The 27,741-nt window shown below is 60.7% G+C and overlaps 1 protein-coding gene across 1 annotated transcript; it reads left to right on the top strand.

Annotated features, from left to right (window-relative positions):
• The first annotated feature begins 1,084 nt into the window (after window positions 1-1,084).
• Window positions 1,085-24,669, top strand: LOC133345336 (tomoregulin-1-like). The gene is given in 11 exon segments (XM_061556013.1): window positions 1,085-2,121; window positions 6,287-6,405; window positions 11,830-11,959; window positions 13,652-13,681; window positions 15,010-15,106; window positions 18,310-18,385; window positions 18,387-18,459; window positions 21,345-21,401; window positions 22,641-22,767; window positions 23,979-24,138; window positions 24,494-24,669. Coding segments are annotated over 11 exon segments (1,257 nt in total). The 5' UTR covers window positions 1,085-1,826; the 3' UTR covers window positions 24,587-24,669.
• Window positions 24,670-27,741: the final 3,072 nt, after the last annotated feature.

The following is a 27,741-nucleotide window of genomic DNA, read 5'->3' as shown; positions in this document are numbered from 1 at the left end:
CACACGTGTACACACACACACACGTGCACACACACACGTGCACACACACATACGTGCACACACTACACACGCGCACACACACGCGTACACACACACGCGCACACACACACACGTGCACACACACACGTGTACACACTACACACGTGCACACACACACACGTGCACACACACACGTGTACACACACGTGTACACACACACACGTGCACACACACACGTGCACACACACACGTGTACACACACACGCGTGTACACACTACACGCGTGTACACACACACACGTGTACACACTACACACGCGCACCATGCGGCGTGAGGGAAGGAGCGGGCACGGCGCGTCGTGCTCGCAGGAGGATGCTGCTCCTGATGCTGCTGATGATGAGAAGGAGGTAGTTGTATCTGAGTACGAGAGAGAGAGAAGTTACAGAGAGGAGGGGACTATGAGAGGGGAGACTTGCGAAGTGGATCAAGCATCACGCAGGCAGAGGGGCCGGGGGGGTGCGACAGGGGCATGGCGGCGTGCCGGCGAGCAGCTCCCGCAGAGCGACCCCGACTCGCTGGGGCAACTCCATCGACGCCAGCCTCGGGGTGGGCAGAGCAACCGGATGCTCCCTCAAGGAGCTTCGATGACCGAGATTGTGCTTTGATAAAACACGTCTGTAGGCAGCTCCCTGCAGAGAGAGAGAGAGAGACGCGCGCGTGATGGAGAGGCGCCTCCAGACCTCACGGATCCACCCGCGCGCAGAGCGAGGCGATAATCGCGATGTGGAGATCGCGATGAGAGGCGCCGCCTTCAGACGCCGCTCCGCGTCCTCTCCGCCCTCCATCCCTCCCGCCCTCCATCTCTCCCTCTCTCGCCCTGGCAGATTTCACATCGCCTGCCGTTCCCCTCCCCCACACGCATTCAGCCAGCCCCCCCCCTCCTGCACCCCACAACCCTCACCCACCCTCACATCCCTCCCCCTCCTCCTCCTCCATCACCCACCTACCTCCCCCAAACAAACCACCTCACCAGCCCATCATCATCATCCTCCACCACCACCCCCCTGCTCCTCCTCCTGCTGCTGCTCATTCTGCACCTCCCCCTCCTCCTCCCCCATCTCCGTCCGCTTCCTGTTGCTGCTGTTGCTGTAGCTGCTGTAGCTGTAGCAGCAGCAGCAGCTGTATGAGAGCGGGTTTCTCCGGCGTTTCCCGAGGGAACGCGAACTCGGGCAGCGGCAGCAGCAGCAGCAGCTCCGATCCCGCGCTCGCCGGGCTCAGCGATTCCTCCTCCTCGCCGCCGTCGCTGTGATGAGCGGCTCGCTCGCTCGCTGCCTCCTGCTCCTCCTGCTCCCCCTGCTCCTGCCGCTGCTCCCCCTCCTCTCGCCTTTGTGCGCCGCTCCGTCACCGAGGCGCGGACCGAGCGCCACGGAGCGCGTCCATCCTCGCGGCTGACGCCGCCCGCCCCTTGCCGCCCCTTGCCGCCAGACGCCGCGGTGTGCGCTGCGAACCTCAGCCGGGCGATGTCTTCTCCCTTTCTCCCTCATCCTCATCCTCCTCCTCCTCCTCGCCGTCGGCCCGCTCCTCGTGGCGATCTGCAGCGCGTCCGCGCGTTCCTCTGACGACGCGCGGCGGCTTTGTGATAAAATATTTTTGTAAAACATAGAGAGCGAGAGAGAAAGGGTGAGGCACGGGGAGCGAGAGGAGGACGAAATCGAGAGGCGTCGGTGAGAGCGTCTTCATAGAGGGCGGGGATCACGCACGAGTTGGCATCCTCGAGATATTGGGGATTTAACAACAAGGGGGGAAAAAACGCACAAAGGCGCGCCCCGATTGAAGAGTCGCTCTTGATGATGGTCAGCGTGCACACTCGCCAGCAGCAGCAGCAGGAGCAGCAGCAGCAGGAGCAGCAGCAGGAGGAGCAGCAGCAGCAGGAGGAGCAACAAGAGGCACAGAGGCATCGCCACGAGCGCCGCAGGCGGCAGTGGGTGGTGGGGAAGGCTGCCATGGAGGGAGGCCTCCCGTCGGCGCTGTGGCGAGCGGCTCTCCTCGTGGGCGCGCTGGTCGCGGTGGCCGAGGCGCAGGGCGGACGCGGCTCCTCGTCCCCCGGCTGCAGGGGCAAGGGCAAGCACGGCAACTGCGCAGGTGAGCGGCAGGGGTCTCTCTCTCTCACCGCCACCCCGACCCCGCCACACCGCGGTAGCGGTCGGGCTTTGTCCGGGGTCTGGCGCGGGGTGAAGGCGGCGGCGGCGGCTCTCGGCGTCTCCACTCGACCCGGGGACAATTCGGGAGGCGAGCGATGCAGAGAGAGAGAGAGGCGAGAGGGTGGAGGTGGTAGTGGAGGTGGAGGTGGTGGTGGAGGGGGGAGGCGAGTCGAGGTGACCACGGCGCGATCGTGGAGCGAGGGGGTCGTTCCGCGCTCCGCGCTCAGAGGCAGCGCGCCCCGGGACGCGCGCCCGGCAGACAAAAGCGTCTTCTTGTTGATTCGTGGCAAGGTGACGACACCTGGGACGGCGGGACGCGGCGAAGGGGGGGCGGGGGGTGGAATTGGCACGGGGAGCGTGATTGCCGTGCTTACAATGCCGCGTGCATTCACACTCACACTCTCACTCACACTCTCACTCACGCTCATTCACACTCACTCACACACTCACGCTCTCTCACACTCATTCACACTCTCACTCTCTCACACTCACTCACGCGCTCACACTCATTCACATTCTCTCACACTCTCACGCTCTCTCACACTCTCTGGCCATTTGGCTGCGCGTGTAGCCGTGTCAAGTTGCACATCGACGTCGATAGCCGCGTTCGAGGCGCGCCAGTGATTTATTTGTTTCTGAGCGCGACTCGCAAACCCCGGAGCGGCGCTTTCACGTCGCGCCACTCGGAGGGGCCGCGAGGTCGAACGTCGGACTCGGCCTCGCGGCAGCCCCAGAGGAGGCCGTGGTGGTGGCGGTGACGTGTTGCTCTCTAATCACCCACCGGCTGCTGGGAGATGAATGCGCACGGCGCAGCCGCTGCTGTGATGTCGCCTCCTTCCCAAGGCGCACCCCCCCCCCTCCTCCCCCCCTCCTCCCCCCCTCCTCCTCCCCTCCTCCTCCCCTCCTCCCCCCTCCTCCCCCCCTCCTCCTCCTCACCCCCTCCCCCTCATCTCGCCCCAAAGCACCCCGCAGCGCCCCCCGCCCCCCGCCCCCCGCCCCCCGCTCGTCACAGCCGCGGTGTCAACGGCAGAAGGACCGTGAAAAATAGGATTAGCGGACGGATACACACCCACAGACACACACACATACACACACACACGCACACGCACATATACACACGCATATACATACACACACAGATACACATACACGCACATATACACACGCATATACATACACACAGATACACACAGACACACATACACGCACATATACACACGCATATACATACACGCAGATACACACACACAGATATACACACACACAGATACACACACATACACGCACATATACACACGCATATACATACACGCAGATACACACCCACAGACACACACACACAGATACACACACATACACGCACATATACACACGCATATACATACACGCAGATACACACACAGATACACACACACAGACACACATACACACACACCCACAGACACACACACATACACACACACAGATACACACACACACATATATACACAGATACACACACACATATATACACAGACACATACACACAGATACACTCTCATACACACACACAGATACACACAGATACACACAGATACACACACACAGATACACACAGATGCACACACACACATATACACACAGATACACACATACACACACATACACACACAACAGATACACACATACACACACAGAGATACACACACACAGATACGCACATACACACACACAGATACACACACACAGATACGCACATACACACACACAGATACACACACACAGATACACACATACACACACAGATACACACACAGATACACACACACACATACACACACTCACACTGAATGCCCTCCATTCTGCGTGACCAGTAGCGTGGCAACGAGGCAGAGGGAACGCGCGCGCGCGCGCGAGCGAGAGACAGGACAAAGCTCCCCCGTGCAGCCTCGACAGGCTGTAGGGGCAAGTGCTGCTAGCGAGCACCAGCTATGAAGGAGGCCGGCACCGTGGCCCACGAGGAGCTGGCTGGTCAGCGCCAGCAAGAGATGGAGAGAGGTGGGGGGGGGGGCTCGAAAACCATCGCGACAAAGGAGGAGCGGCGATTGACGAGAGGAGAGAGAGCTGGGGGGGTGGGGGTTGATTTGATGCGGGGGAGACCAGTGGCGCTGTTAGCGAGATGCTGCGGTCCGACCTTGTGACCCCCCCTCCCCCCCGGAGCTCCACCACCCACACGAATCGAGTTTTGGCTCTCAAATTACACGGAGCGAGAGGCGCTCCGTGCAGATGGCAGAGAGAGAGGAACGCGCGGCGTGGCGTGTGCCGTGCTTGCGACTCGCTACAGCAGCACTTGCCCCAACAGTCTGTTGAGGCTACCCGGGGGATCTTTGTCTACTGTGCGAGGCTGTAGGGGTGCATGGGGGCTGTGAATCGAGGGGATAAGGGGGCCGAGTGGCGGTGTTGGTGGCAGGGCTCGTAAATCCCGCACGGCGCACAGATAATGCAGCAGCAGCAGCAGCAGCGGCTCAATGCGGCGGCGTCTCTGGAACTCGCCCCCCCCCTCGCTCCCCCTGCCCCCCCCCTCCCGCTTTGTAGGGCTGCGGGATCAATAGAGGAGGGTGGGGGGGGCCTACAATGGGGGCGCGAGGAGACTGCGGCTCTCGCCTTTGTGCGGCAGGCGCCGCGTTAATGACGCGCGGCTCGGGCTGAGAGATCCCCCCCCGCGCGCCCAGCAGCAGCAGCAGCAGCCCCCCCCCCCCCCCCCCCGTCCGCTTTGTCTCTCTCCGCCGTTTGAGTCGAGCATGGACATAAAGAAATCCGCTCTGGTGGTGGTGGTAGCGGTGGTGGTGGCGGTGGTGGCGGTGGTCACCTCTGTGGGCAGCAGCGTCGCCTCGAGATGCCCCCCACCCCCCACACCCCACTCCCCCCCTCACTCACCACCCCCCACTCCTCCTCACCCCTCCTCTGTGTGTGTGTACCGTATGTGTTGTGTGTGTGTACTGTGTGTGTGTGCTGTGTGTGTGTACTGTGTGTGTACCGTATGTGTTGTTTGTGTGTACTGTGTGTGTACTGTGTGTTGTGTGTGTGTGTACTGTGTGTGTACCGTATGTGCTGTGTGTGTACTGTGTGTGTGTACTGTGTGTACTGTGTGTGTGTACTGTGTGTTGTGTGTGTGTGTACTGTGTGTGTACTGTATGTACTGTGTGTGTACTGTGTGTGTGTACTGTGTGTGTGTACTCTGCGTGTACTGTGTGTGTGTGTGTACACAAACACACAGACACGTGTACACACACAGAGCCGCAGTCTCCTCTGTGTGTGTGTGTACACACGCGTCTCTGTGTGTGTGTACACGCGTCTCTGTGTGTACACGTGTCTGTGTGTGTGTACACATGTCTGTGCGTGTGTGTGCACATGTCTGTGCGTGTGTGTGCACATGTCTGTGTGTGTGTGCACATGTCTGTGTGTGTGTGTACACAAACACACAGACACGTGTACACACACACACAGACATGTGCACACACACACAGACATGTGCACACACACGCACAGACATGTGCACACACACGCACAGACATGTGTACACACACACAGACACGTGTACACACAGAGACGCGTGTACACACACACAGAGACGCGTGTGTACACACACACAGAGACGCGTGTACACACACACACAGACACGTGTACACACACACAGACACGTGTACACACACAGAGACGCGTGTGCACACGCACAGATACGTGTACACACACACACAGAGACGTGTATACACACAGAGACACGTGTACACACACACACAGACGCGTGTACACGCACAGACATGTGCACACACACAGACACGTGTACACACAAACAGAGACGCGTGTGCACACACAGAGACACGTGTGTACACACACACAGAGACGCGTGTACACGCACCGAGCGGGCTGAGCGCGTGTCTATGGAGCAAGCCGTGGTGAATAAATCCCCCCAGCCACTCCACCCCACGGATGTTGAATTTTTCCATCCTCCGCTGTGCACTCAGCCGCGGCGCTCGGCCTCATTAATTATTCACTCCCCCTCGCCCCCCCCCTCCTCCTGGCCCCCTCCCCCTCGCCCCTCCCCCTGCCCCCCTCGTGGCCCGCAGACTACAACGAGCGGGAGGGGGGTGCGGAGCTGTCGTCGTGCGACGACTCGTCGTGCCGCTTCGGCGGCGTCTGCGCCGAAGTGGGAGACGCCGTCGCCTGCGTGTGCAGCGCCTTCCAGGTGAGCGGGGGGGGGGGGGTGTGTGGGTGAGCGGGGGGGGGGTGTGTCTGGGGGGGCGAGTGTGTGTGTGTGTGGGTGGGTGAGCGGGGGGGGGGTGTGTGTGGGTGGGAGACGCCGTCGCCTGCGTGTGCAGCGCCTTCCAGGTGAGCGGGGGGGGGGCGAGTGTGTGTGGGTGGGTGTGGGTGGGTGCTCGGGGGGGGTGTGTGTGGGTGGGTAGGTGTGTGGGTGAGTGGGTGTGTGGGTGAGTGAGTGTGTGGGTGGGTGGGTGAGTGAGTGTGTGTGTGGGTATGTGGGTGAGTGTGTGGGTGGGAGACGCCGTCGCCTGCGTGTGCAGCGCCTTCCAGGTGAGCGGGGGGGGGGGCGAGTGTGTGTGGGTGGGTGTGGGTGGGTGCTCGGGGGGGGTGTGTGTGGGTGGGTAGGTGTGTGGGTGAGTGGGTGTGTGGGTGAGTGAGTGTGTGGGTGGGTGGGTGAGTGAGTGTGTGTGTGGGTATGTGGGTGAGTGTGTGGGTGGGAGACGCCGTCGCCTGCGTGTGCAGCGCCTTCCAGGTGAGCGGGGGGGTGAGCGGGTGGGTGTGGGTGTGTGGGGGGGGGGGGGTGTGTGGGTGGGGGGGTGTGTGGGTGGGTGTGGGGGTTGGTGGGTGGGTGCGTGTGTGGGTGTGGGTGGGTGTGTGTGGATGTGATCTGGGAAAAGTCCCATCGGTGAGCTCCTCCGGCAGGCAAGGCTGCGTTGGCTGGGTCATGTAGCCCGCATGCCCAGCCACCGCATGCCTAAACAGCTTTTGTTCGGCCAGATCGAGGGGGCTAAACGGGCGCGGCACGGGCTAGAGAGGAGATGGAGTGATGTGGTACAGGAGGACGTGGAGCTGAGTGGACTTGCCGATGACTGGTACCAGCGGTGTCAAGATCGGCCTCAGTGGAGGAGGCTCGTGAAGGACGCTACTGGGCAGTTGGAGGCAGTCGCCCTCCAACAACAACGGAGGGCGGAGGAGCGACGCTCACAACAACGAGCGGAGCGCCGGGTGGCTAAAGCGCAGCAAGTTGGCACAGTAGGGGGCACAGGTGGTGCATCAGCCAGTCATCTCGGTCATCTCAGTCAGTCGACCCGTGGCACCTGGGTCTGCCCGTGACCTCCTGCCAGCGGGCGTTCGACACTTCACGTGGCCTCAAGGTGCACATGGCCTGGCACAAGCGTCGTGGTGACGACACCGCCACTTAGTGGCGAGTGGCGGTTGTTGTTGTGTGGATGTGTGGGTGGGTGAGTGTGTGTGTGGGTGTGTGTGGGTGGGTGAGTGTGCGGGTAGGTGGGTGTGTGGGTGTGTGGATGTGTGGGTGTGTGGGTGTGTGTGAGTGAGTGAGTGTGTGGGTAGGGGTGTGTGTCTGTGTGTGGGTGTGTGTGTGGGTGTGTGTGTGGGTGTGTGTGTCGGTGTGTGTGTGTCTGTGTGTGGGTGTGTGTGTGTCTGTGTGTGGTGGGTGTGTGTGTGTGTTAGTGTGTGTGTGTCTGTGTGGGTGTGTGTGTCTGTGTGTGTATATCTCTGTGTGGGTGTGTGTGTAGTAGTTGTTAGCGCGCTCCGCCACGAATCCGGCAACCCGAGTTCAATTCCTGCTCACGGCCAACACCACTGGTGACGATTATCTGAACCGGTCCTAGGCCTCCCCTAGGTCGACTCAGCCTCTAATGAGTACCTGGTGCGGTGTACAGTAAACATCGCCACTGGGGAGACAAAGGCGGTCGGGCGTGGTGCTGACCCCCCCCCCCCCATCGTGTGCCTTGTCGGCCTTCGTAGGCGCTCGCTGACAGCACTTGCCCCTACAGTCTGCCAAAGGCTACATGGGGGATCTTTCCCTTTGACGATAACAATACACATCTTATTTATCCAGGAAAGTCATGAGACTCTTTTTCAGGAGGGTTTTTATTTTACGATGTTCTCAGCCCAGCAATGATGAGTTCTTGTTTAATATTCGCGTGGGAGGAAGCCGGAGCACCTGGAATAAAAAACCCATGCACGCGAGGGAGCAACGCTGTATCCCCGTACAAGATAGAACCAGCTGGCGAGAGTCCACTTGCTCTGCCGCCTTCTCCTGGCGAGCCACGGTACACGGGTCCTCCTCGAGCCTCGCGCACCCTGTGTGCCGGTGATCCACCAACCATCACTGCTGCTGCCTCCACTCAGTGCAGGGCTACAGGCAGCCGTGCGCAGCGGCGAGGGAGGGTGTGTGGGAGGTGTGGGTGTGGGGGTGTGTGGGGGTGGGTGGGTGTGAGGGTGGGTGTGAGGGTGGTGTGTGTGGGTGTGTGTGGGTGTGTGAGGGTGGGTGTGAGGGTGGTGTGTGTGTGTGGGTGGGTGTGAGGGTGGTGTGTGTGGGTGGGTGTGGGTGTGTGTGGGTAGGTGGGTGTGAGGGTGGGTGTGAGGGTGGGTGTGAGGGTGGGAATGAGGGTGGGTGTGTGTGGGTGTGTGTGGGTGGGTGTGAGGGTGGTGTGTGTGGTGTGGGTGATGCGCTGCCACTGGTGGTGGTGGGGCACGGGCACACCGCGTGGTGGCGACACGCCGCGTGGTGGCCGTGCAAGCGACGAGGAGAGAGCGCGGGGGAGGTGACGTCGGGGCCAACGTCCCTCCGCGTCGTTGCACGCAGACGGCGACGATGCAGACGAGCCCACCACGAGTCATGTTGGTCACTACCACCGCGGGAGGCACATGCTACCAGTGTCCACCACGTGCAGTGTCCACCACGTGCAGTGTCCACCACGTGCAGTGTCCACCAGGGGCAGTGTCCACCACTAGCAGTGTCCACCGCGTGCAGTGTCCACACTCCATTGGGAGTGTGATCGGTTCGAGTGAATCGCCTTTCTTGAACAGAGCAAGGTCATTGTTGTTGTTGTACGAGCTTGGGAAATGAGACGGCGCGAGAGAGACAGAGAGAGACAGAGAGGGGGGGGGGGGGATTCCACAGTGGAGCCGTGCGAGAGGAGACGCAGGGAGAGAGCGAGGCGGCCTGCGGTGTGCTACTGCTGCTGCTGGTGGTGGTGGTGCTGCTGATGCTGGTGGTGGTGATGGTGGTGCTGCTGCTGCTGTTTGTGGTGGTGGTGCTGCTGATGGTGGTGGTGGTGGTGGTGCTGCTGCTGGTGGTGCTGGTTGTGGTGGTGGTGCTGCTGCTGGTTGTTGTGGTGCTGCTGCTGCTGCTGCTGATGTTGCTGGTGGTTGTGGTGGTGGTGCTGCTGCTGATTGTGGTGGTGCTGCTGGTGCAGGTGCTGCTGCTGGTGCTGCTGGTGGTGGTGGTGCTGCTGCTGGTGGTGCTGCTGGTTGTGGTGCTGCTGGTTGTGGTGGTGGTGCTGCTGGTTGTGGTGGTGGTGCTGCTGCTGGTTGTGGTGCTGGTTGTGGTGGTGGTGCTGCTGGTGGTGGTGCTGCTGGTTGTGGTGCTGCTGGTGGTGGTGCTGCTGGTGGTGGTGCTGCTGGTTGTGGTGCTGCTGGTGGTGGTGCTGCTGGTGGTGGTGCTGCTGGTGGTGGTGCTGCTGGTGGTGGTGCTGCTGGTGGTGGCTGAGCACAGCTGCATGAGACGAGAGTGCGGCGCCGTGTCGGGCTGGCTGCTCCACGATTGGCTGCCGCGCTGCACACAACCGCCGCCCGCGCCGTCCGCGCCAACCGCGCCGTCCGCGCCGTCCGTGCCGCGGGGTGGCCAGCCGTACGGCCGCGTCATTAGCCCCCCACGCCCCCCGGCCCCCCTGGGAGTCCCTGTCGAGCCCCCTCCCCCCTCCCCCCGCTCCTCGTGACACCGGTGGCCGCGTCTGCAGCATCTGGTGTCACTGGGGGCTCGGCCGTCGTCAATCAGAGAACAAAGCGGGGGGAGGTGGGGGGGGCAGCGGTTAGCCCGGCTCGTGGGGTTGGCGGCTCGGCCAGGGATAGGCAGGGGAAGGAGGGGGCCTCGTGCTGGCGGCGAGGTGACCCTGGGGCGAGGTGACCCCGGGGCGAGGTGACCCCGGGGCGAGGTGACCCCGGGGCGAGGTGACCCCGAGGCGAGGTGACCCTGAGGTGAGGTGACCCCGAGGCGAGCCCCGGCCACGCGGCGTCTTCACTTCCCACCGCGTCGCCCCCGCGGGCATCGCGAGGTTCCCCCCTTGGGACGCGCCAAACTTCGACGGCGACAAAGAAGCGAACGCGCTCGGCCTTTTAAAAGTCTCCTTCTTGACTAAAAACCTCGGAGCTCCAAAATCTCAAGACGGAGTCCGCCCCAGACGCTCGGCGTGGGCGTCGTCACCCCCCCCCCCTCCCGCACCGGGCGCGGTTGAAGCGGCACCGCCTGGCGGGCACGGCGGGGCCGCCCGACGCGGCCACGGCGTCGCCGCCTCTCGACGCGCGAACAAAGGCGGCTCCGCTGCGGTCCCTCTGGGCCGGGCACCGCACGGCGCCGCTTTGAGCGCGCGACGTCTTCGTCCGCATCCAGACAAAGGGCGACCGGAGCGCGGTTGACGCACGCTGCTCGGACATGGCAGGCGGCGTCGCAGATGCCGTCGTGGCCACGCAGAGTTCTGCTGTGCGCGTATGTGTGCGTGCATGCGCGTGCACGTGTGTGTGTGTGTGCGTGCGTGCGTGTGCTTATCTCGATAGCGATCATCGTGCAATTGAATAAGCCGGCATCTTCCGATAAGAGCCGGCTAATTGATTCGTGCGGGGCCGCGGCTCCCCTCCCGTGCCCTTCAAGCGCGATCCACGCCGCCTCCGAATTCCATCTCGCGTCCCCGACCTTCCGTGGATTATCCCAAAAAAATAAAACCCGTTTGAGTGACTCTCTCGTGGGTTTGTCTGCAATTAGCCGCTCCCTCCGCGTGGCTAAGTTGCGGTGCCGCTCGCCGTCGCTGCAGTCCGCGGTTCGGTTGAGTCTGCGTTGATCCCGCCGAGGGCCAGAGATGCGTTGCTCAATGTCAGTGTTGCATCGGCGCGTTTACAGACAGACCAGTTTGTTGTCTTTCCCCCGCACCTCCGATTCGCACGGTTGGCTGCCTACGGTGCAAAAGAAGTTCAGCATACTGTGTACATGCAAGGATCTGTCTGTTTCATCACCAATAAGTAAATCTATTTATAATCCAGCAGCGTTTGTTGAAGCGGTCCAACTCTGGATCAGCACCAGAAAGTTGCTTTTCATAAAATCAGGTTAAGTGAAAATAAAAATAGAAACGTGGCCACAGTCGGGGAGCCAGAGAGGGATCGGCCTGCAGGCGATAGGCGCACAGAGCGGGGCACTGAGCGGCGCACAAAGCGGGGCGCTGAGCGGGACGCTGAGCGGGGCCGTCCAATCACGCGCTCCGCCAGGGCGATGCACGAGAGGCGCTCTCTGGGAGACGCGCCGTGCCTTCCTCGTCCTGACCGTCCCTCCCCCCCCCCCTCGTCCCCCCCCCCTCGTCCCCCCCCCGCCCCCCTCCGTGTCGCCGCCCAGTGCTCCACGGAGTACTCCCCGGTGTGCGGCTCCAATGGAGACACGTACCAGAGTGATTGCTTCATGCGCCAGGCGGCCTGCAAGCGCCAGGAGGACATCAGCGCCGCCACGGATGGGCCCTGCTATGCCGGTAAGCAGCGCCGGGTCAGATGCGGCGCGGTGGCGGCGGTGGTGGTGGCGGCGGTGGTGGTGGCGGCGGTGGCGGCGCTGGCGGCGGTGGTGGTGGCGGCGGTGGTGGCGGCGGTGGTGGTGGCGGTGGTGGCGGCGGTGGTGGTGGCGGCGGTGGCGGCGGTGGCGGCGGTGGTGGTGGCGGCGGTGGTGGCGGCGGTGGTGGCGGCGGCGGTGGCGGCGGCGGTGGCGGTGGCGGCGGCGGTGGTGGCGGTGGTGGTGGCGGTGGTGGCGGCGGCGGTGGCGGCGGCGGCGGCGGCGGCGGCGGCGGTGGCGGCGGCGGTGGCGGCGGTGGTGGCGGCGGTGGTGGCGGCGGTGGCGGCGGCGGCGGCGGCGGCGGCGGCGGTGGCGGCGGCGGCGGCGGTGGCGGCGGTGGTGGCGGCGGTGGCGGCGGCGGTGGTGATGGTGGTGGTGATGGCGGTGGTGGCGGCGGTGGTGGCGGTGTTGGCGGTGGTGGTGGTGGTGGCGGCGGTGGTGACGGCGGTGGTGGCGGTGGTGGTGATGGTGGTGGTAATGGTGGTGGTGGAGGTGGTGGAGGCGGTGGTGGTGGCTGCGACTGTGCAGCGCGCACCGCTGGGCCCCGCTGGGCGAGGTTGGATCCTGGTCGAGGGGTCGATAAAATGGACGCTAATTTGTGGCCCCTTCCATGAGAATGTCGATTTTCCACCACTGGCTCTGCGGGGCTGTAAACAGCAGACGAGCACCACTGCCTCCGCTTGGCTCATTGTGGCTCGTTTGAGCGGTGAGTTGCTGTGCGTCTCTCCGTGAGCATCGCCGTGAGCATCGCCTGACCTCGCGCACTCGGCGCCTCCGATCCGCGGCCTGTGCACACTGCGGTCTGGAGCCCTGTCCATTTTAACGACTGCGTCGTTATTTGTGCGAGCGGTCCGTGACAAATGTTTGACGGTGACGGGGCGGGTCCAGGAAGGGTGGGAGCCACCGGCCTGGTGGAGCTCCTTCCACCGTGGTTATCGTCAGCGCATGTCCGCAGTGTTAACCCGGGCGGCCTGCCGCATCCAGACCACGAACCTCTGCGGCGAGCGCCCTGGGCTGTGGCACCGCGGGATTTTTTTTTTTAAAACAACACGCGACGCAAATCGACGTGTTCGCCACGCAGCGGCACCCGTCACTTCCTCCGCTCGCGAGGCGTCTCGAGGCGTCGCGTGGCCGCGGTGAATCAGCGGCTCGTCGGGTCTGGCGAGGGTGGCGAGGGCCACGCTCGGTCCGCGGCGCGGACGACCGCGCAGCTAAACGCGCAATTAGCGCCGGCGCGCCCGGCCCTCGCTTAAGTAACACGAACCCCGCCTCTGGCGCCGATTCAATAATGCACGCCGCCCTCGGCAGTTGCCGTGGACGATCAATACGCTGATATTTGGGATGATCCATCACTCCGACTTATGCCGGCCGTCCGTAAAATGCGCCGCTTGCGATGAATTATTCACGGCGGAGCTCGGCCTCCACTCACCGCGGCGGCGGCGCTGGACGCACGGTGGCTCCGTCACCACTGAGTCACCGCCACCACTGAGCCACTGCCACCACTGAGCCACCGCCACCACTGAGCCACCACTGAGCCACGGTCGGCAGCGAGTGCAAGGTCGTGCCGCGTGCTCCTCTCTTCCCGCTCTCACGCAGCTTCTTGCTTCTCTCATTGCAGTGGAGACCGGATCTGGATCGGCGGACGGAGGTGAGTGGCTCCTGCAGGCCGATGGTGCCGCACGCACGTGGCAGCGACGCCACCCGCGTCGCGTGCTCTTAGTTGTCGTTGTGGGGCCGATGGTGAGGCCTCCCCTCTGAGAGGCAAGCTGCTGGTTCAGCAGGCAGTGTCTCCAACCCCCTCGTAGAGTGAGCAGCAATTAGCAGGTCGTCAGCGTACATAACGCGGTTGAGCGATGAGGAGCCATCCCTCGACCGCACCCGGACATCGATCAGCCTCCCACTACACCCACACAGACCCCCACTACACCCACACAGACCCCCACTACAGCCACACAGACCCCCACTACACCCACACAGACCCCCACTACACCCACACAGACCCCACTACACCCACACAGACCCCCACTACACCCACACAGACCCCACTACACCCACACAGACCCCCACTACACCCACACAGACCCCCACTACAGCCACACAGACACCCACTAGGCAGGGCCGGATGAAGGTTGTTGTAGGCCCTAGGCTCTTCTGCTTCGGTGGTAACTCTCTGCAGCTGCTACTGGCCGCTGCCGCATGGTTGTATTTGTTTTATCATACCAACAACAAAAACACGGTCAACATTAGTTTCCATAGGCCATAGACACAGTACCTATTGTGCCTATTGGATACTAGGGCCCTGCCACGAGGAGTTAATTCATCCCTCTGGGGTCGATAATTGGCAGGCTCCTTTGTGGGGACGTCAACAGTGATTTGTCCTTTGGATAGACTCGTCTCCGACATGGGGATGTGGAATGGCCACCGGTGGCACTGCAGGCCGCAAAGACGCGTCTGTGCGCTCACGATTCGTGTGCAGACATCGTCGCTTATTGAGCGTTTCTCGCCAAGTGTCCGCACGCACTCACACACACACGTGTGGTGTGTGTGGTATGTGTGTGTGGTATGTGTGTGTGGTATGTGTGTGGGTGGTGTGTGTGTGTGTGGTATGTGCGTGACTGTGTGCAAGTGTGTTTATGCGCGTGCGTGTGTGTACGTGCGTATTACTGTCAGTGTCGCGGTTAGCGTATTGGGCTACGAACCCGGAGACCCAAGTTCAATTCCCGCTCATGGCCAACGGCAGTGACGATTATCTGGGTCTGGGCCTCCCCTAGGTCGACTCAGCCTCAAATGAGGACCCGGTGCAGCGTGTGGTAAACATCACCACTGGGGAGATAAAGGCGGCCGGGTGTTGTGTTGGCTACCCACCCCCCTCGCATGCCGTTCCGGCCTTCATAGGTGCGACTCGCTGACAGCACTTTCCCCGACAGTCTGTTCAGGCTACACGGGGGATCTTTGTCTTTGTCTGTGCTCGCGCAGATGCGGAGGGCTCGGGCCGCGGCTCCACTCGCCGCACCGGCAGCTGCTCACGGTGCCGCTTCGGAGCCGAGTGCGATGACGACGCCGAGGACGTGGGGTAGGAGTCCCACCCCTCCACCCCCTCCACCCCCCCCCTCCTCCTCCATCTCCTCTACCCCTCTCCACTCTCCTCCTCCACCACTCCGCGCCACCCTCCTGCCTTTCCACCGCAGTTCTCAGGGTTCCGCTCTCTCCCCACACCCCCCGGGCCCTCCCTCTGGCACAATGCGTGGGTGGCACCGCGTGAGTGGGTGGCACCGCGTGTGTGGGTGGCACCGCGTGGGTGGGTGGCACCGTGTGGGTGGGTGGCACCGCGTGAGTGGGTGGCACCGTGTGTGTGGGTGACACCCCGTGTGTGGGTGACACCCCGTGTGTGGGTGGCACCGTGTGGTGGGTGGCACCGCGTGGGTGGCACCCCGTGGGTGGGTGGCACCGCGTGTGTGGGTGGCACCCCGTGGGTGGGTGGCACCCCGTGGGTGGGTGGCACCGCGTGTGACCCGTCACTGCTGCCGCCGCTGCTGCGTCCGGAGGAATCGCTCGCGTAACGGAATGCGCGGCAAAATGCGAAAGTTCCACCGCCGAGATGAAGCGAGGTGGCTATTTATTGTACGAACTTGTGTGCGTTGCTGTTCTGCCGTTTGGCTTTTGGGCAAAACCCACGGTGGGTTTTGGCTCGGTAATCACCCCCGGAAGCTTCTGGCACGGCGGGCGCATTGCCAGAATGCGCTGGGAAGCGGGCTCAACATCGTCCCAGCGATCGCGCGCCGCTGCCAAGTGCCGGCGTACGAATGCCGGGCCTTGCTCGTCATTCACGTGGACACAAAATATTCCGGCCGCTTTCCCCGTTACCGGCCCCGCAAGGGCCCCCCCCTCTCAGTGTTTTAATGCGCGACTCGCTTGCCTCGAGAGCCTTTGAGCTTCCATTATTCACGCTTCCCCGTCTCCCGCGCCGCCAGAGAGAGGCCCGGGATGCGTGGGGGATCGAATGTAATGAAGTCTCACTGCACCCACTGCACCCACTGCACCCACTGCTTTGCCCTTGAGTGGCGCGGGACGCCCTCGCAGAACAACGCCCCTGAAGAGCGAGCGCGAGCGCGTCGAGCGTTCGTCACGGTGCCCGACGGGGGCTGCCGCGTCCCTTTCGCGAAGATGTGCGCACGGACGGCATTTTCGTTAATCCACTGCTGGATGAAAAACCAGACTAAATGGGAGGTACAAAAAATGTAAATCTCAACTTCAAAAGGAATTCATTCTGGAATCAAATGGCACACACGGATCGTGGAGATCCCATCACTGTTGGTGGTGTGGATCGCTGCATGTGCAGTGTCACTGCTGATGGTTTGTGCACAAGGCTGAGCGATCTGTACACGCTCGTGTGTGTGGTAGTGTAGCGGTTAGCGCTACGAAACCGACGACCCGAGTTGGATTGCCGCTCACGGCCACCAAGATCGGTGACGATTATCCGAACCGCCGAACTGGTCCTGAACCTCCCCTAGGTTGCCACAGCCTCAAATTAATACCTGGTGCAGTGTGTAAACATCGCTACTGGGAAGACAAAGGCGGCCGGGCGTGGTGCTGGCCTCCATAGGTGCTCGTTGAGAGCACTTTCCCCATCGGTCTGTTGAGGCTTCATGGGGGATCTTTGTTTTGCTCGCGTGCATTTACAGTGGCCACGCAATGATTCACTGCCCCAGCAACCCCAATGAATCACGTCGCCATTTAATTCTCATTTTGTAGCCCTCCGTGTTACTGTCCACTTTGTACAATTTTAGTTCGGCTCAATGTAAGATTAATAGCATCTCGTTTGCGATACAATGGTTTGAGAGTCGTCCATACGATTTGAAGTGTTTGAAAATGTTATTTCAATTCTTCTTATATATTCGTCATTCGTTTGCACGATTTAATTTGAGCGTTCTTAAATACAGTAGAACCTCTGGTCACGACCATAATTCGTTCCGTAACTTTGGTCGCAACCCGATTTGGTCGTGACTCGAACCTAATTTCCCCATTGGATTGTATGTAAATACAATTAATCCGTTCCAGACTCCTACGAACTGTATATAAATATTGTTTTTTTAAGATTTTTAAGTACAAAAATAGTTAATTATGCCATATAATTCACTTTGTAATAGTAAACTAAATGTAAAAACATTGAATAACACTGAGAAAACCTTGAACAACAGAGAAAACTAACATTGCCGCGTCAAGGTTTAGCATCGTTCAACAAGATGATTGTTTCGTCTGCTACATCAGTCGGTCGATTCTGAGACAGAAAGAGACAGAATATTCGTATGAGCAATTCATGTTTCTATTGAAAGTAAGTTAGCAGTAATATTTGGGTACAGTATTGTTTTTAGAAGCATTCACCATAATATCGTATGAACGTTTACATCACCGCATCATCGTATGAATGATGCGAGAAGAGATTAACGGGTTCTTATGTTGGCGATTTACATACTCAGCGCTTTCGCTCTCTAAATTACAGGCTTGAATGAGTGGGGAGGGGTATGACTACGCTCACAAAATTAATATCTTACTAGGAATTTTATATAACAAAAGTTATATACATAACTGTTACGCTTTGTGTTGTTTGTAAATAAACAACAGGAAATTTGGCGCTTACAAATAAAAATGGCGCGGAAGGGGAAATCGGCCACGGCCGTGTTTGATCGCCACCCGAGTTTGTGTTCGTGACCAGATTAAAACATTTTGTGCATTTTTTTGTTCGGAACCCGATTTGGTCGTGGTCAGAAGCGTTCGTGACCAGAGGTTCTGCTGTATATGCGAGTGTTGTTATCGTGGCCCAGGCCGGCTGGGCCAGGATTGAACCGTGACGAGTGGCACGGAACTCACCCCCACTGTAGATCTCTCCTCGAGCTTCGTAAGAATCGGCTTCAAGCAATGAACCATCACGACGATGGCCGGACGATTGAGCAGCTCCCGGGAGTGGCTCATTATTATTTAATTTAAATACTTCACCTGCCGTAATCCCTCCAGGCGGGACATCCCGTCTGCAAGGGCACCCAGCGTGCGTCCAGTGACACACGCGGAGCAAACACGTGATGACATCACTTGCACGCACGCAGTCAAATAAATAGACAACGAATCTGTGAACAGGCGCCGCGTGTCCTGCCTCTGGCTGTGTCGGCTGGGGGTGCTGTGAGTGCCTTTTGGGCGAGGGGTTGCCGCGTGGCGCTACAGCGGTGTGCCGGGCTGTGACGCGTGCTCTGTGGTGCCCCAACCCCCCCCTTCTCCCCACAGCTGCGTGTGCAACATCGACTGCACGGGCCACAACTACAACCCGGTGTGCGCGTCGGACGGCAACTCGTACGACAACCCCTTGCCTGGTGCGCGAGGCGTCCTGCATGCGCCAGGAGCTCATCGAGGTCAAGTACCTGGGCCGCTGCCAGGGTGAGGAACGCCGAGTCGGAGATCCCCCGCGAAGCCTTCACCAGGCCGCAGGGGCGAGCGCCGTTAGCAGCGATGCACCTCTTAAAGAATGGCGCGCGAGGCGGTGGGTGGCCGGCACCACGCCCGGTCGCCTGTCTCCTGAGCGGCGAGGTTTAGGCAACGCACCGGGTACTCATGTAAGGCTGAGTCGACCTAGGGGAGGACAGGGAGTGGTTCAGATATTCGTCGCCAGATTTGGGCCGCCGGGTACACAGACACGGACAACAACAACAACAACCGCCATTCGCCACTAAGTGGCGGTGACGTCACCACGACGCTTGTGCCAGGCCATGTGCACCTTGAGGCCACGTGAAGAACGCCCGCTGGCAGGAGGTCACGGGGCAGACCCAGCAGGTGCCACGGGTCGACTGACCGAGATGACCGAGATAACTGGCTGATGCACCACCTGTGCCCCCTACTGTGCCAACTTGCTGTGCTTTAGCCACCCGGCGCTCCGCTCGTTGTTGTGAGCGTCGCTCCTCCGCCCTCCGTTGTTGTTGGAGGGCGACTGCCTCCAACTGCCCAGTAGCGTCCTTCACGAGCCTCTTCCACAGAGGCCGATCTTGACACCGCTGGTACCAGTCATAGGCAAGTCCACTCAGCTCCACGTCCTCCTGTACCACATCACTCCATCTCTTCTCTAGCCCGTGCCGCGCCCGTTTAGCCCCCTCGATCTGGACGAACAAAAGCTGTTTAGGCATGCGGTGGCTGGGCATGCGGGCTACATGACCCAGCCAACGCAGCGTTGCCTGCCGGAGGAGCTCACTGATGGGACTTTGCCCAGATCTTTCAAGGACTTGTGAGCTCCTCACACAATCCAGCCTGGTTAAACCCAGGATGGATCGTAGGCAGGCCAGCCTAAATGTTTCCAACCGGCGAAGATGCTCCACTAGGGGGGTCCACGTTTCGCAAGCGTAGAGAAGGGAGGGAATGACCGTGGCCGAGAAGACCTGAAGCTTCGTGCGGAGCGACAGACCAGGTAGCTTCCACACAGCGTTACGCAACCGATGAAAAGATATTGCCGCTCGACTGATTCGGAGTGAGACCTCTGCTGATAAACTGGAGCCGGTCATAAGCACACTGCCCAGGTATGGGAAACTCTCCACTCTCTCCACAACTGCCCCATCACCAATTGGGAGTTGTGGGGGTGGAGTGTCCGATGGTACAAAATACCCAGGCAGGTGCTTAGTTTTGGTGGGGCTGATGGTAAGGCCCCACCTCTTAGTGGTACGCTCCAGTCTCAGCAGCAGCGTCTCCAACTCCTCTTCTGAATGAGCAGCTATTACCAAATCATCGGCATACATAACGTGGTTGACCAATAGGGAGCCATCCCTTGATCGCACCCGGGCATCGATCAGCCTCCCATTATATCTGTACCAAATGGAAATTCCCCCGGTACAGCTATTGAAGGCTTCACGAACTACGCGGTCAAAATAGATGTTAAATAATGTGGGAGCCAGAGGACATCCCTGTCGCACCCCAAGGTGTACAGGGAAAGGCTCCGACTCCCGGCCACGTAGTTTTACCCGGGCCCGCTCACCATCATGAAGGTCCTTAATGATCGTGAGCAGAGGGTCAGGGACTCCGAAAGCACGAAGAACAACCCAGAGCCCAGTCCTACTGATGGTATCATAGGCATTGACCAGGTCAATAAAGCAGAGATGTAGGTCTTGTTGGAATTCCCTACACCTCTGCTGTAGCAGACGGACAGAAAATATGGCATCTGTGCAGGACCGCCCTTTCTTACAGACACGGACACACACAGACACACACGCACACAGACACACACGCACACAGACACACACACAGGCACCTACACAAACACACACGCACACAGACACACACGCACACAGACACACACGCACACAGACACACACGCACACAGACACACACACAGGCACCTACACAGACACGCAGACACCTACACGGACATGCACAACAGTTAGAGATGGAGTGGCACCGTGAGCTCACGACGTCCTTCCCGTTGCTACTGACCGCTGACTACCTCCGGTCATGGCCACCCTCGTCCGTCCCGGCCACGGGTTCCGCGCTCCCCACCTCAGCCTTCCCGGTTTCATTCAGAGTGATTGGAGCGCGTTCCTGTCTATGCGTTGAACTATAGCTGTGTACCGACGTATAGATAGACGCTCCGCCGGCACCGCTGCCGCCGCCGCATCGCGTGATGGTTTTGCACCCCCGCCGCCGACACCGCAAGCCGCTCGTGGGGCCAGTGAAGCAATTCGGAGAAGATAAAATGGTGCTGGAATGGGCAATGAGGCGCGCAAACGCGAGCACAGCACGCGGCGTCCTGGTGGGGAGTGGGCGGCGGTGTGAGGGGCAAGGTGCGAGTTTCGTCTCACCAGGAGAGGACGCACCGAGGCTATGGATGTGTCCGCTGTTACGACAGGAGAATTGGCCGCTCGCTACAATTTCTTGCTTCGCTGACGAGGTGGGCAAAGCGCCGACTAATTATTCCGCGCATTCGTTAATTCCCCCTCTCACCCACGGTCCGATCTCATCATCGAATCAAAGGCATCATCACGGCTCAAGGCGCTTGGAAAATCAGGGTGCTCTTACATCAGTGCGTGTGTCAATGATGCGTCCCTCCCTCCCGCCCGCCCACTCCCCCTCCCTTCCTCACGCACGCAGCAACAGCGGCATCAACACAGCCGTCACATCTATCTCCGGGATGTTTAATATTTCAGCACGAGGTAGTTCAATTGCACTCACGGAGGCTGTGGCACAGTGACGTGCGGGGGATGGAGGGGGGGGGGGTGTGACCCGTTTTTTATTTGCTGCATGAAGCCCAAACATCGACTTGGCGTATTTGTGATTTTCTGTTCCAGTGGAGACGCCAGTGAGGAAGCTGGATGAGAACCATCGATACAACCCCGAAGTGAAAGGTACGGTCACCCAGACACCGTGACCTATCGTCAGCCACGGTGACCCACGGTGACCCACCGTGACCCTCCATGACCCATCGTGACCCATCGTGACTCTCCGTGACCCAATGTGATCCATTGACCCATCGTGACCCTCCGTGACCCATCGTGACCCTCCGTGACCCACCGTGACCCACCATGACCCAATGACCCATCGTGACCCACCGTGACCCACTGTGACCCATCATGACCCATCGTGACCCATCGTTACCCTCCGTGACCCATCGTGACCCAATGACCCATCGTGACCCAGCGTGACCCACCGTGACCCATCGTCACCCACCGTGACCCATCGTGACCCTCCGTGACCCACCGTGACCCAATGACACATCGTGACCCATCGTGACGCATCGTGACCCACCGTGACCCACCGTGACCCAATGACCCATCTTGACCCATCGTGACCCACCGTGACCCACCGTGACCCATCATGACCCAATGACCCATCGTGACCCATCGTGACTCATCGTGACCCATCGTTACCCTCCGTGACCCAATGACCCATCGTGACCCTCCGTGACCCATCATTACCCAATGACCCACCGTGACCCAGCATGACCCACCGTGACCTATCGTGACCCACCGTGACCCATGAAGGTGGTTTACCCAGGAGACACTCACGTAGTCTAAAGCCTCTTTGTCAGGAGAGAATTATCGCAGTAGGGGGGAGGGGGCAACAACTGGAAGTATTCGTTTCATATTTAGTCAAATTTGTCACGGGATAGTCGCACCAATCGCGCCGTTCACGTAAAATTGACACGAGGTCTCTAGTGGATAGCGAATCCGGCCAAGCGATCTGATAGAGCCGCACGTTTTAACCCGTGAAGGCATCTCTCTAAACTTAACGGAAATAATTCAGGCACGGAGGGCGAGACGCTCCGCTGACAGCGCTGTCGGGGTTAATACAGAGATAATCATAGCAAATGACGACGATTGTGATATGCAGAACCCTGTCAGTTTACTCACGGGTGACGGCCTCCACACGCCATGCTGGTCACGGGGAACTTTTGACCGTACTTCACCATGCCGGCGAAGAGAGGGCCCAGGGCCGGTTTAGATATCACCTGCCGCTGACGTTAACCGACTCCCGCAGTCGACCGAGGCGGCAGGGTCGGTGACACCGCGGTGCGTGAAACACCCCCAGCCCCCCCCCTCCCCCGTTGGGACGTAACGACGCGGCTTGGCATCCGCTGCTTGCAGGCAACAAAGACGAGCGGAAGGAGGAGGTCTACAAGAGCCCCCAGGCGCCGTGTCCGGACAAGTTCAAGGAGTACTGCACGCACGGGAAGTGCGAGTACACGTACTCCCTGCGGGAGGCCACCTGCCAGTGAGTGAGGCGCCACCGCATCGCACCGCGCTCCTCCGCCGCGTTACCCACGCGGCCTTCGACCCGCCGCACGCTCCGCCGTGTCGAACGTCGCCGGTGTTTTTACCGCACGTCGCCGTCCGGGTTGGGTCGCGCGCGGCGAGTTCCTCGTTTCCGTGACTCGTTTGGTCGAGACGTCACGGTGCCCTTCGACGTGGTGCTCGTTTTGCCGAGCGTGTTTGGGGCGAGCGGTCCGCAACGTCCCCCGCGTGGTGACCGCGGCTCGCGGCTCCGGCACGGCGGAGGGCCGCGTCTGTCCCGCACTCCGCCGTTACGTCGGGCGCGAGCGCAAAAAGAGGCCGCACTGTGACGGCGGTCGCGAGGACCGGAGGCGAGGAGCTCGCGCCTCGGGGTAGCTGCGGCGACGCCACTGTCAAGGAGGGCCCTGGCCGGGGAGCTTGGTGCACGCTCACCGCGAGAATTCTCGTACCGTAACCCGCGAGTTGCCATCACGGACGCGGCGATCGTGGCGCGGGACAGCCACGCGCACAGCCGGCGCGGCTCGGCGCTGTGTCTGAAGGGTTTGCGCACGCCGCCCGGTTCGGCGCGTCGACGCTCGGCTGGGTCGTCGACCAGGGCTCGGCGTGGAGAGGCTCGAGTATCCTGTGCGGCCGCGGGTGCAGCCTGGCGGTGGCTGTGACGACCGCGCGGCTGCCGTTATGAATGGCGCGTTCTGCTTGCGCTGTTATTGCGGCTGTAATTGTTTTCTTTCGGAGTCTCGGAGGGCCAAAGGGGCGATAAAGCCTGGTGCGTCGTGCGTAACGGCTCCGCAAAGCGCAACCTTTTTTTACACGCGTCTGAATTGCGCGTTTATTGCCGGCCGATTTCATCAACGCGCGCCGCTGTTGAAGCACCGGGGCGGGAAAGCGGGCGAGGGTCGCGCTGCCGCGGCGCCTCACACGCAGCGGCGTCGCCACGGAGTGCACAGGCGGCGCAACCGAACTGGGGCCCACAACCGCACTGGGGCCCACAAACGCACTGGGACCCACAACGGCCCGAGGGCCGGAGGCACCCAGGTGGCCGGGGACACGAAGAAGGGTGGGGAGGGGTCCTGTCCCGTGCCCGGCACCAGGGCCCGTGCCACCCACGCTGTGCCGCTGCTACCACGACTCGGCGTTGGGTGCCGAGGGAAAGAGGCGATGACTCGTGTCGCCCCCCCCCCCTCCCCCCAGGTGTGACTCGGGCTACACGGGCCACCGCTGCGACAAGGAGCTCAACATCCTGTACGTGATTCCCAGCGGAGAGAAGCTGCACTACGTCCTCATCGCAGCCATAGTGGGCGCCGTGCAGATCGCCATCATCATCGCCATCGTCATCTGCATCGTCCGGCAAGTAGCGCTCGGGAGAGGGGAGCGGGGAGAGGGGAAGGGGGAGAGGGGGGGGGAAGGGGGAGGGGGGAGGTGTTGACAGGGGATGGAGTTGATGCAAGGGAGGTGAAATGATCATGATTACATTACCGCCCTGGGCACAAATGAGGCCGTGCCTCCACACTGCGCTTCTGCGTGTGGCCGGCCCCCCACCCGCCCGCTCGGCTACTATCGGCACGGCCACAGCCAGAGCCCCGTGTCTCTGTGCGGAGTGCGTCGGTGGCGTCGCGATTCGAGTCGACGTCTTGCGCGTCGCGAGCATCGCCACGCTCCCTGTGCTTGACGCGTCTCTGTGCGTCGCTCCGTCGGCCCGCAGGAAGTGCGGGAAGCGCAAGCGGGGACGGCCGCAGAAGCACAGCCTGGGCCACTTCAACTCGGACTGCGGCACCACCGCCTCCTCGCTCATGATCTGACGCCGCCGACGCCTCGAGCCATCTCAACGACCCGACAATAATTTTTAATATTTTACATTTTTGTTGGGGCTGGGGGCGGGTGGTGTGGGTGCTGTCGGGGGGGGGGGGCGTGGGAGGGGGCGGAAAGGGCGGGGTGGGGTGGGGTGGGTGGGTTTACTCGTCTTAAAAAATTAACTAAAAAATGTGTAGAAAAAATAAAAAAAATAGTCTTGTAAAAAGACATAAACATGGGGGGGGGGGGGTGGGAGTGAGTAATGGAGACGACAGTCGCAGCGATGCAGGGGGGGGGGGGAGCACTGTCACGGAGCTTCCCAGCAGCAGCAGGAGCTGCAGCAGCAGCAGCTGTAGCAGCAGCAGCTGTAGCAGCAACAGCAGCAGCAGCTGCAGCAGCAGCAGCAGCTGCAGCAGCAGCGTCACTGTGGACCAAACGGAGGTGGTGGACTTGGGGGAGACTCGGATCGTAGCTTGAGGTTTACACTGTCGAGTTGAGAAACAACAACAACAACATCAACAACAACATGTTTGTACCTGTATAAATTGTTCATTACCGTGTGTGTCTGATTTTTCCAAAGTTTGTAATTTATTTAATTCTTCGGACATAGTCACGTGCATTTCAGCGCAAGCGGAGCGGGCGAGGGCTGCGCCCGCGCCGCGCCGCGTCGTGTCTCCGTGTGGTGTCTCCGTGTGGTGTCGTCTCCGCCGTGCCAGTAGTGTCCGTGAGCGACGACGACGACGAGGAAGAGGAGAGCTTAGAAGCAATTTGTATTGTAATTAAACGTTCACGATTGCATGACCAAGTAAATAAACCTACACGGCTTTTAGAGAAAAAAAAGCGCGCGGCGAGCGCCGGGGGGTCGTCGTGGACTGCCTCCTCGCGGTGTCTCTCTGTGTGTGTGTAGGGAGTGTCTATCTGTGTGTGTGTAGGGAGTGTCTATCTGTGTGTGTGTAGGGAGTGTCTGTGTGTGTGTGTAGGGGGTGTCTGTGTGTGTGTAGGGAGTGTCTGTGTGTGTGTGTAGGGAGTGTGTGTGTGTAGGGAGTGTCTATCTGTGTGTGTGTAGGGAGTGTCTATCTGTGTGTGTGTGTGTAGGGAGTGTGTGTGTGTGTAGGGAGTGTGTGTGTGTAGGGAGTGTCTATCTGTGTGTGTGTGTGTAGGGAGTGTCTTATCTGTGTGTGTGTGTGTAGGGAGTGTCTATCTGTGTGTGTGTGTGTAGGGAGTGTCTATCTGTGTGTGTGTGTGTAGGGAGTGTGTGTGTGTGTGTAGGGAGTGTGTGTGTGTAGGGAGTGTCTATCTGTGTGTGTGTGTGTGTGTAGGGAGTGTCTATCTGTGTGTGTGTGTGTGTAGGGAGTGTCTATCTGTGTGTGTGTAGGGAGTGTGTGTGTGTAGGGAGTGTCTATCTGTGTGTGTGTGTAGGGAGTGTCTATCTGTGTGTGTGTGTAGGGAGTGTCTATCTGTGTGTGTGTAGGGAGTGTCTATATGTGTGTGTGTGTAGGGAGTGTCTATCTGTGTGTGTGTAGGGAGTGTCTATATGTGTGTGCGTGGACGCGCTCCCACGGTGGCGCTCGGAGTCTGCGCACCGTTGGGAGGCAGCGTGAGAGCCGCCACGGTGGGAAGGGGGCCACCTCTAAGCCCACCTCTAAGCCCACCTCTAAGCCACGCTATCCCACCAGATTCTACCTTCACCACACCACAAGCCATCACCACACCACGGCCATCACCGCACCGGCCAACTGAACCCCATCGCTACCCCCCGACTCTCGCCAGGACCGCCGCTCCGACGCCATCGCCGGCGCTTCACGGCGCTCTGCTCTTCACCGCTCGTCGTGACATTGACGACGCGTGGAATGCGAGAGAGAGTCACGAGCCCTGAATTATTTTCATCGGCCATGGTCTATCGACTGCTGGATGGTCGCCCCCCACATCCTGCGATACCACAAGTCAAGATACCACAAGTCCTCTCGCTCCCCGCACGCGTTCCGCGCTCCGTCTCCACGCCGGCCGCCGTTCCCATCGCCCATCGGTCCCTCGGAGCGACGGCCGGCGCTGCCCAAGGCCCCCGGCACCTGCCGTCCCGAACGTGCGGCGCTGGCCGATGCGCGGCGCTCCCCGTCACTCTCCCTCGCGGCTCCCGGCGTGCGCATCTCCGCATTGCTCCGCGCACTTTTCAGCTTTGGTTCCCTTTTCTTTGCCGGAGATCCGTGGCTCTCGTCCGAGTGTCGCGGCAGGCCCGGGAGACGAGACAACGCGAATCGATAGCGTCGTCGATTTCACGACATTCTCGCGCTTGCCACGAGAGGGCTTCAGCAGAGAGAGAGAGTTCGTGTCGTGTCCGCTGTTACTCCTCCTCCTCCTCAATGTGGAAGGAGCGGCAGGCCACGGCGCTCCGCTGCATGGGCCACAGTTTGGGTTGCACGGCCACGACCGCGCCCCCCGGTGGCTTGACTTTAATTTTCAACTCGCGCAGGAGACGCCGCGTGGGCCGGGCATGGGCGGCGAGCAGCCAGTGGGGGGTGGCCGAGACAGAGGGGTGGCCGCGTAGCTACCGGGTGCGCAGGCGGTGCAACTGCACCGGGGTCCCACGGGCCGGGGGGGGAGGGGGGAGCCGGGCGCCGCGCTACGAAGGGACGTGGGTCCGATTTCATCCGCGTCCCATGCCAACGGCGCAGCGCCAACTCCCTGGTCCAGGGCCTGCGCAATGACCCAGCCGCGGTTGCTTAACAAGTCTGCCCCCCCCCCCATCCCTGCTGATGAGAGCACAAATGTTGAGACCGGTCCAGCGGCGTTGCAACGACGTTCGACTGCATCGCGTGAAGTGACGAAGGCCAAGCAGGCGCGATCCGGTTTCACGCTGGCGAGCGAGCGGTGGGTTGGCGGGAGGCTCTCGGCTTGAGTGTCCGCTGCTTGCTTCACGCTGGCACCGTTCACTTCCCTGCTGGATGGAGGCCTCTCCGCCCTGCGTGGTAGGAGGGGGCGGGGGGTGTCTGACCGCACTTCATCACGGTGCTGGGACAGGTTGGTGAATGGGGAGGACGATCCGATGCTGGTTTAGTTGTATCACTCGCCACTGATGTCAGCCACGGCCGGAAATCAAACCCAGGCGGGCTGGTTCACAACGCGGCACGCTAACCACTGCGCCACCGCTCCACGCACCATCCAG

This window comes from Lethenteron reissneri, chromosome 21 (genome assembly GCF_015708825.2).
Source record: "Lethenteron reissneri isolate LAM-NWPU_2019-01 chromosome 21, ASM1570882v1, whole genome shotgun sequence".
Classification (NCBI taxonomy): Eukaryota; Metazoa; Chordata; class Hyperoartia; order Petromyzontiformes; family Petromyzontidae; genus Lethenteron; species Lethenteron reissneri.
This window is presented reverse-complemented; position numbering and strand designations above follow the sequence as displayed.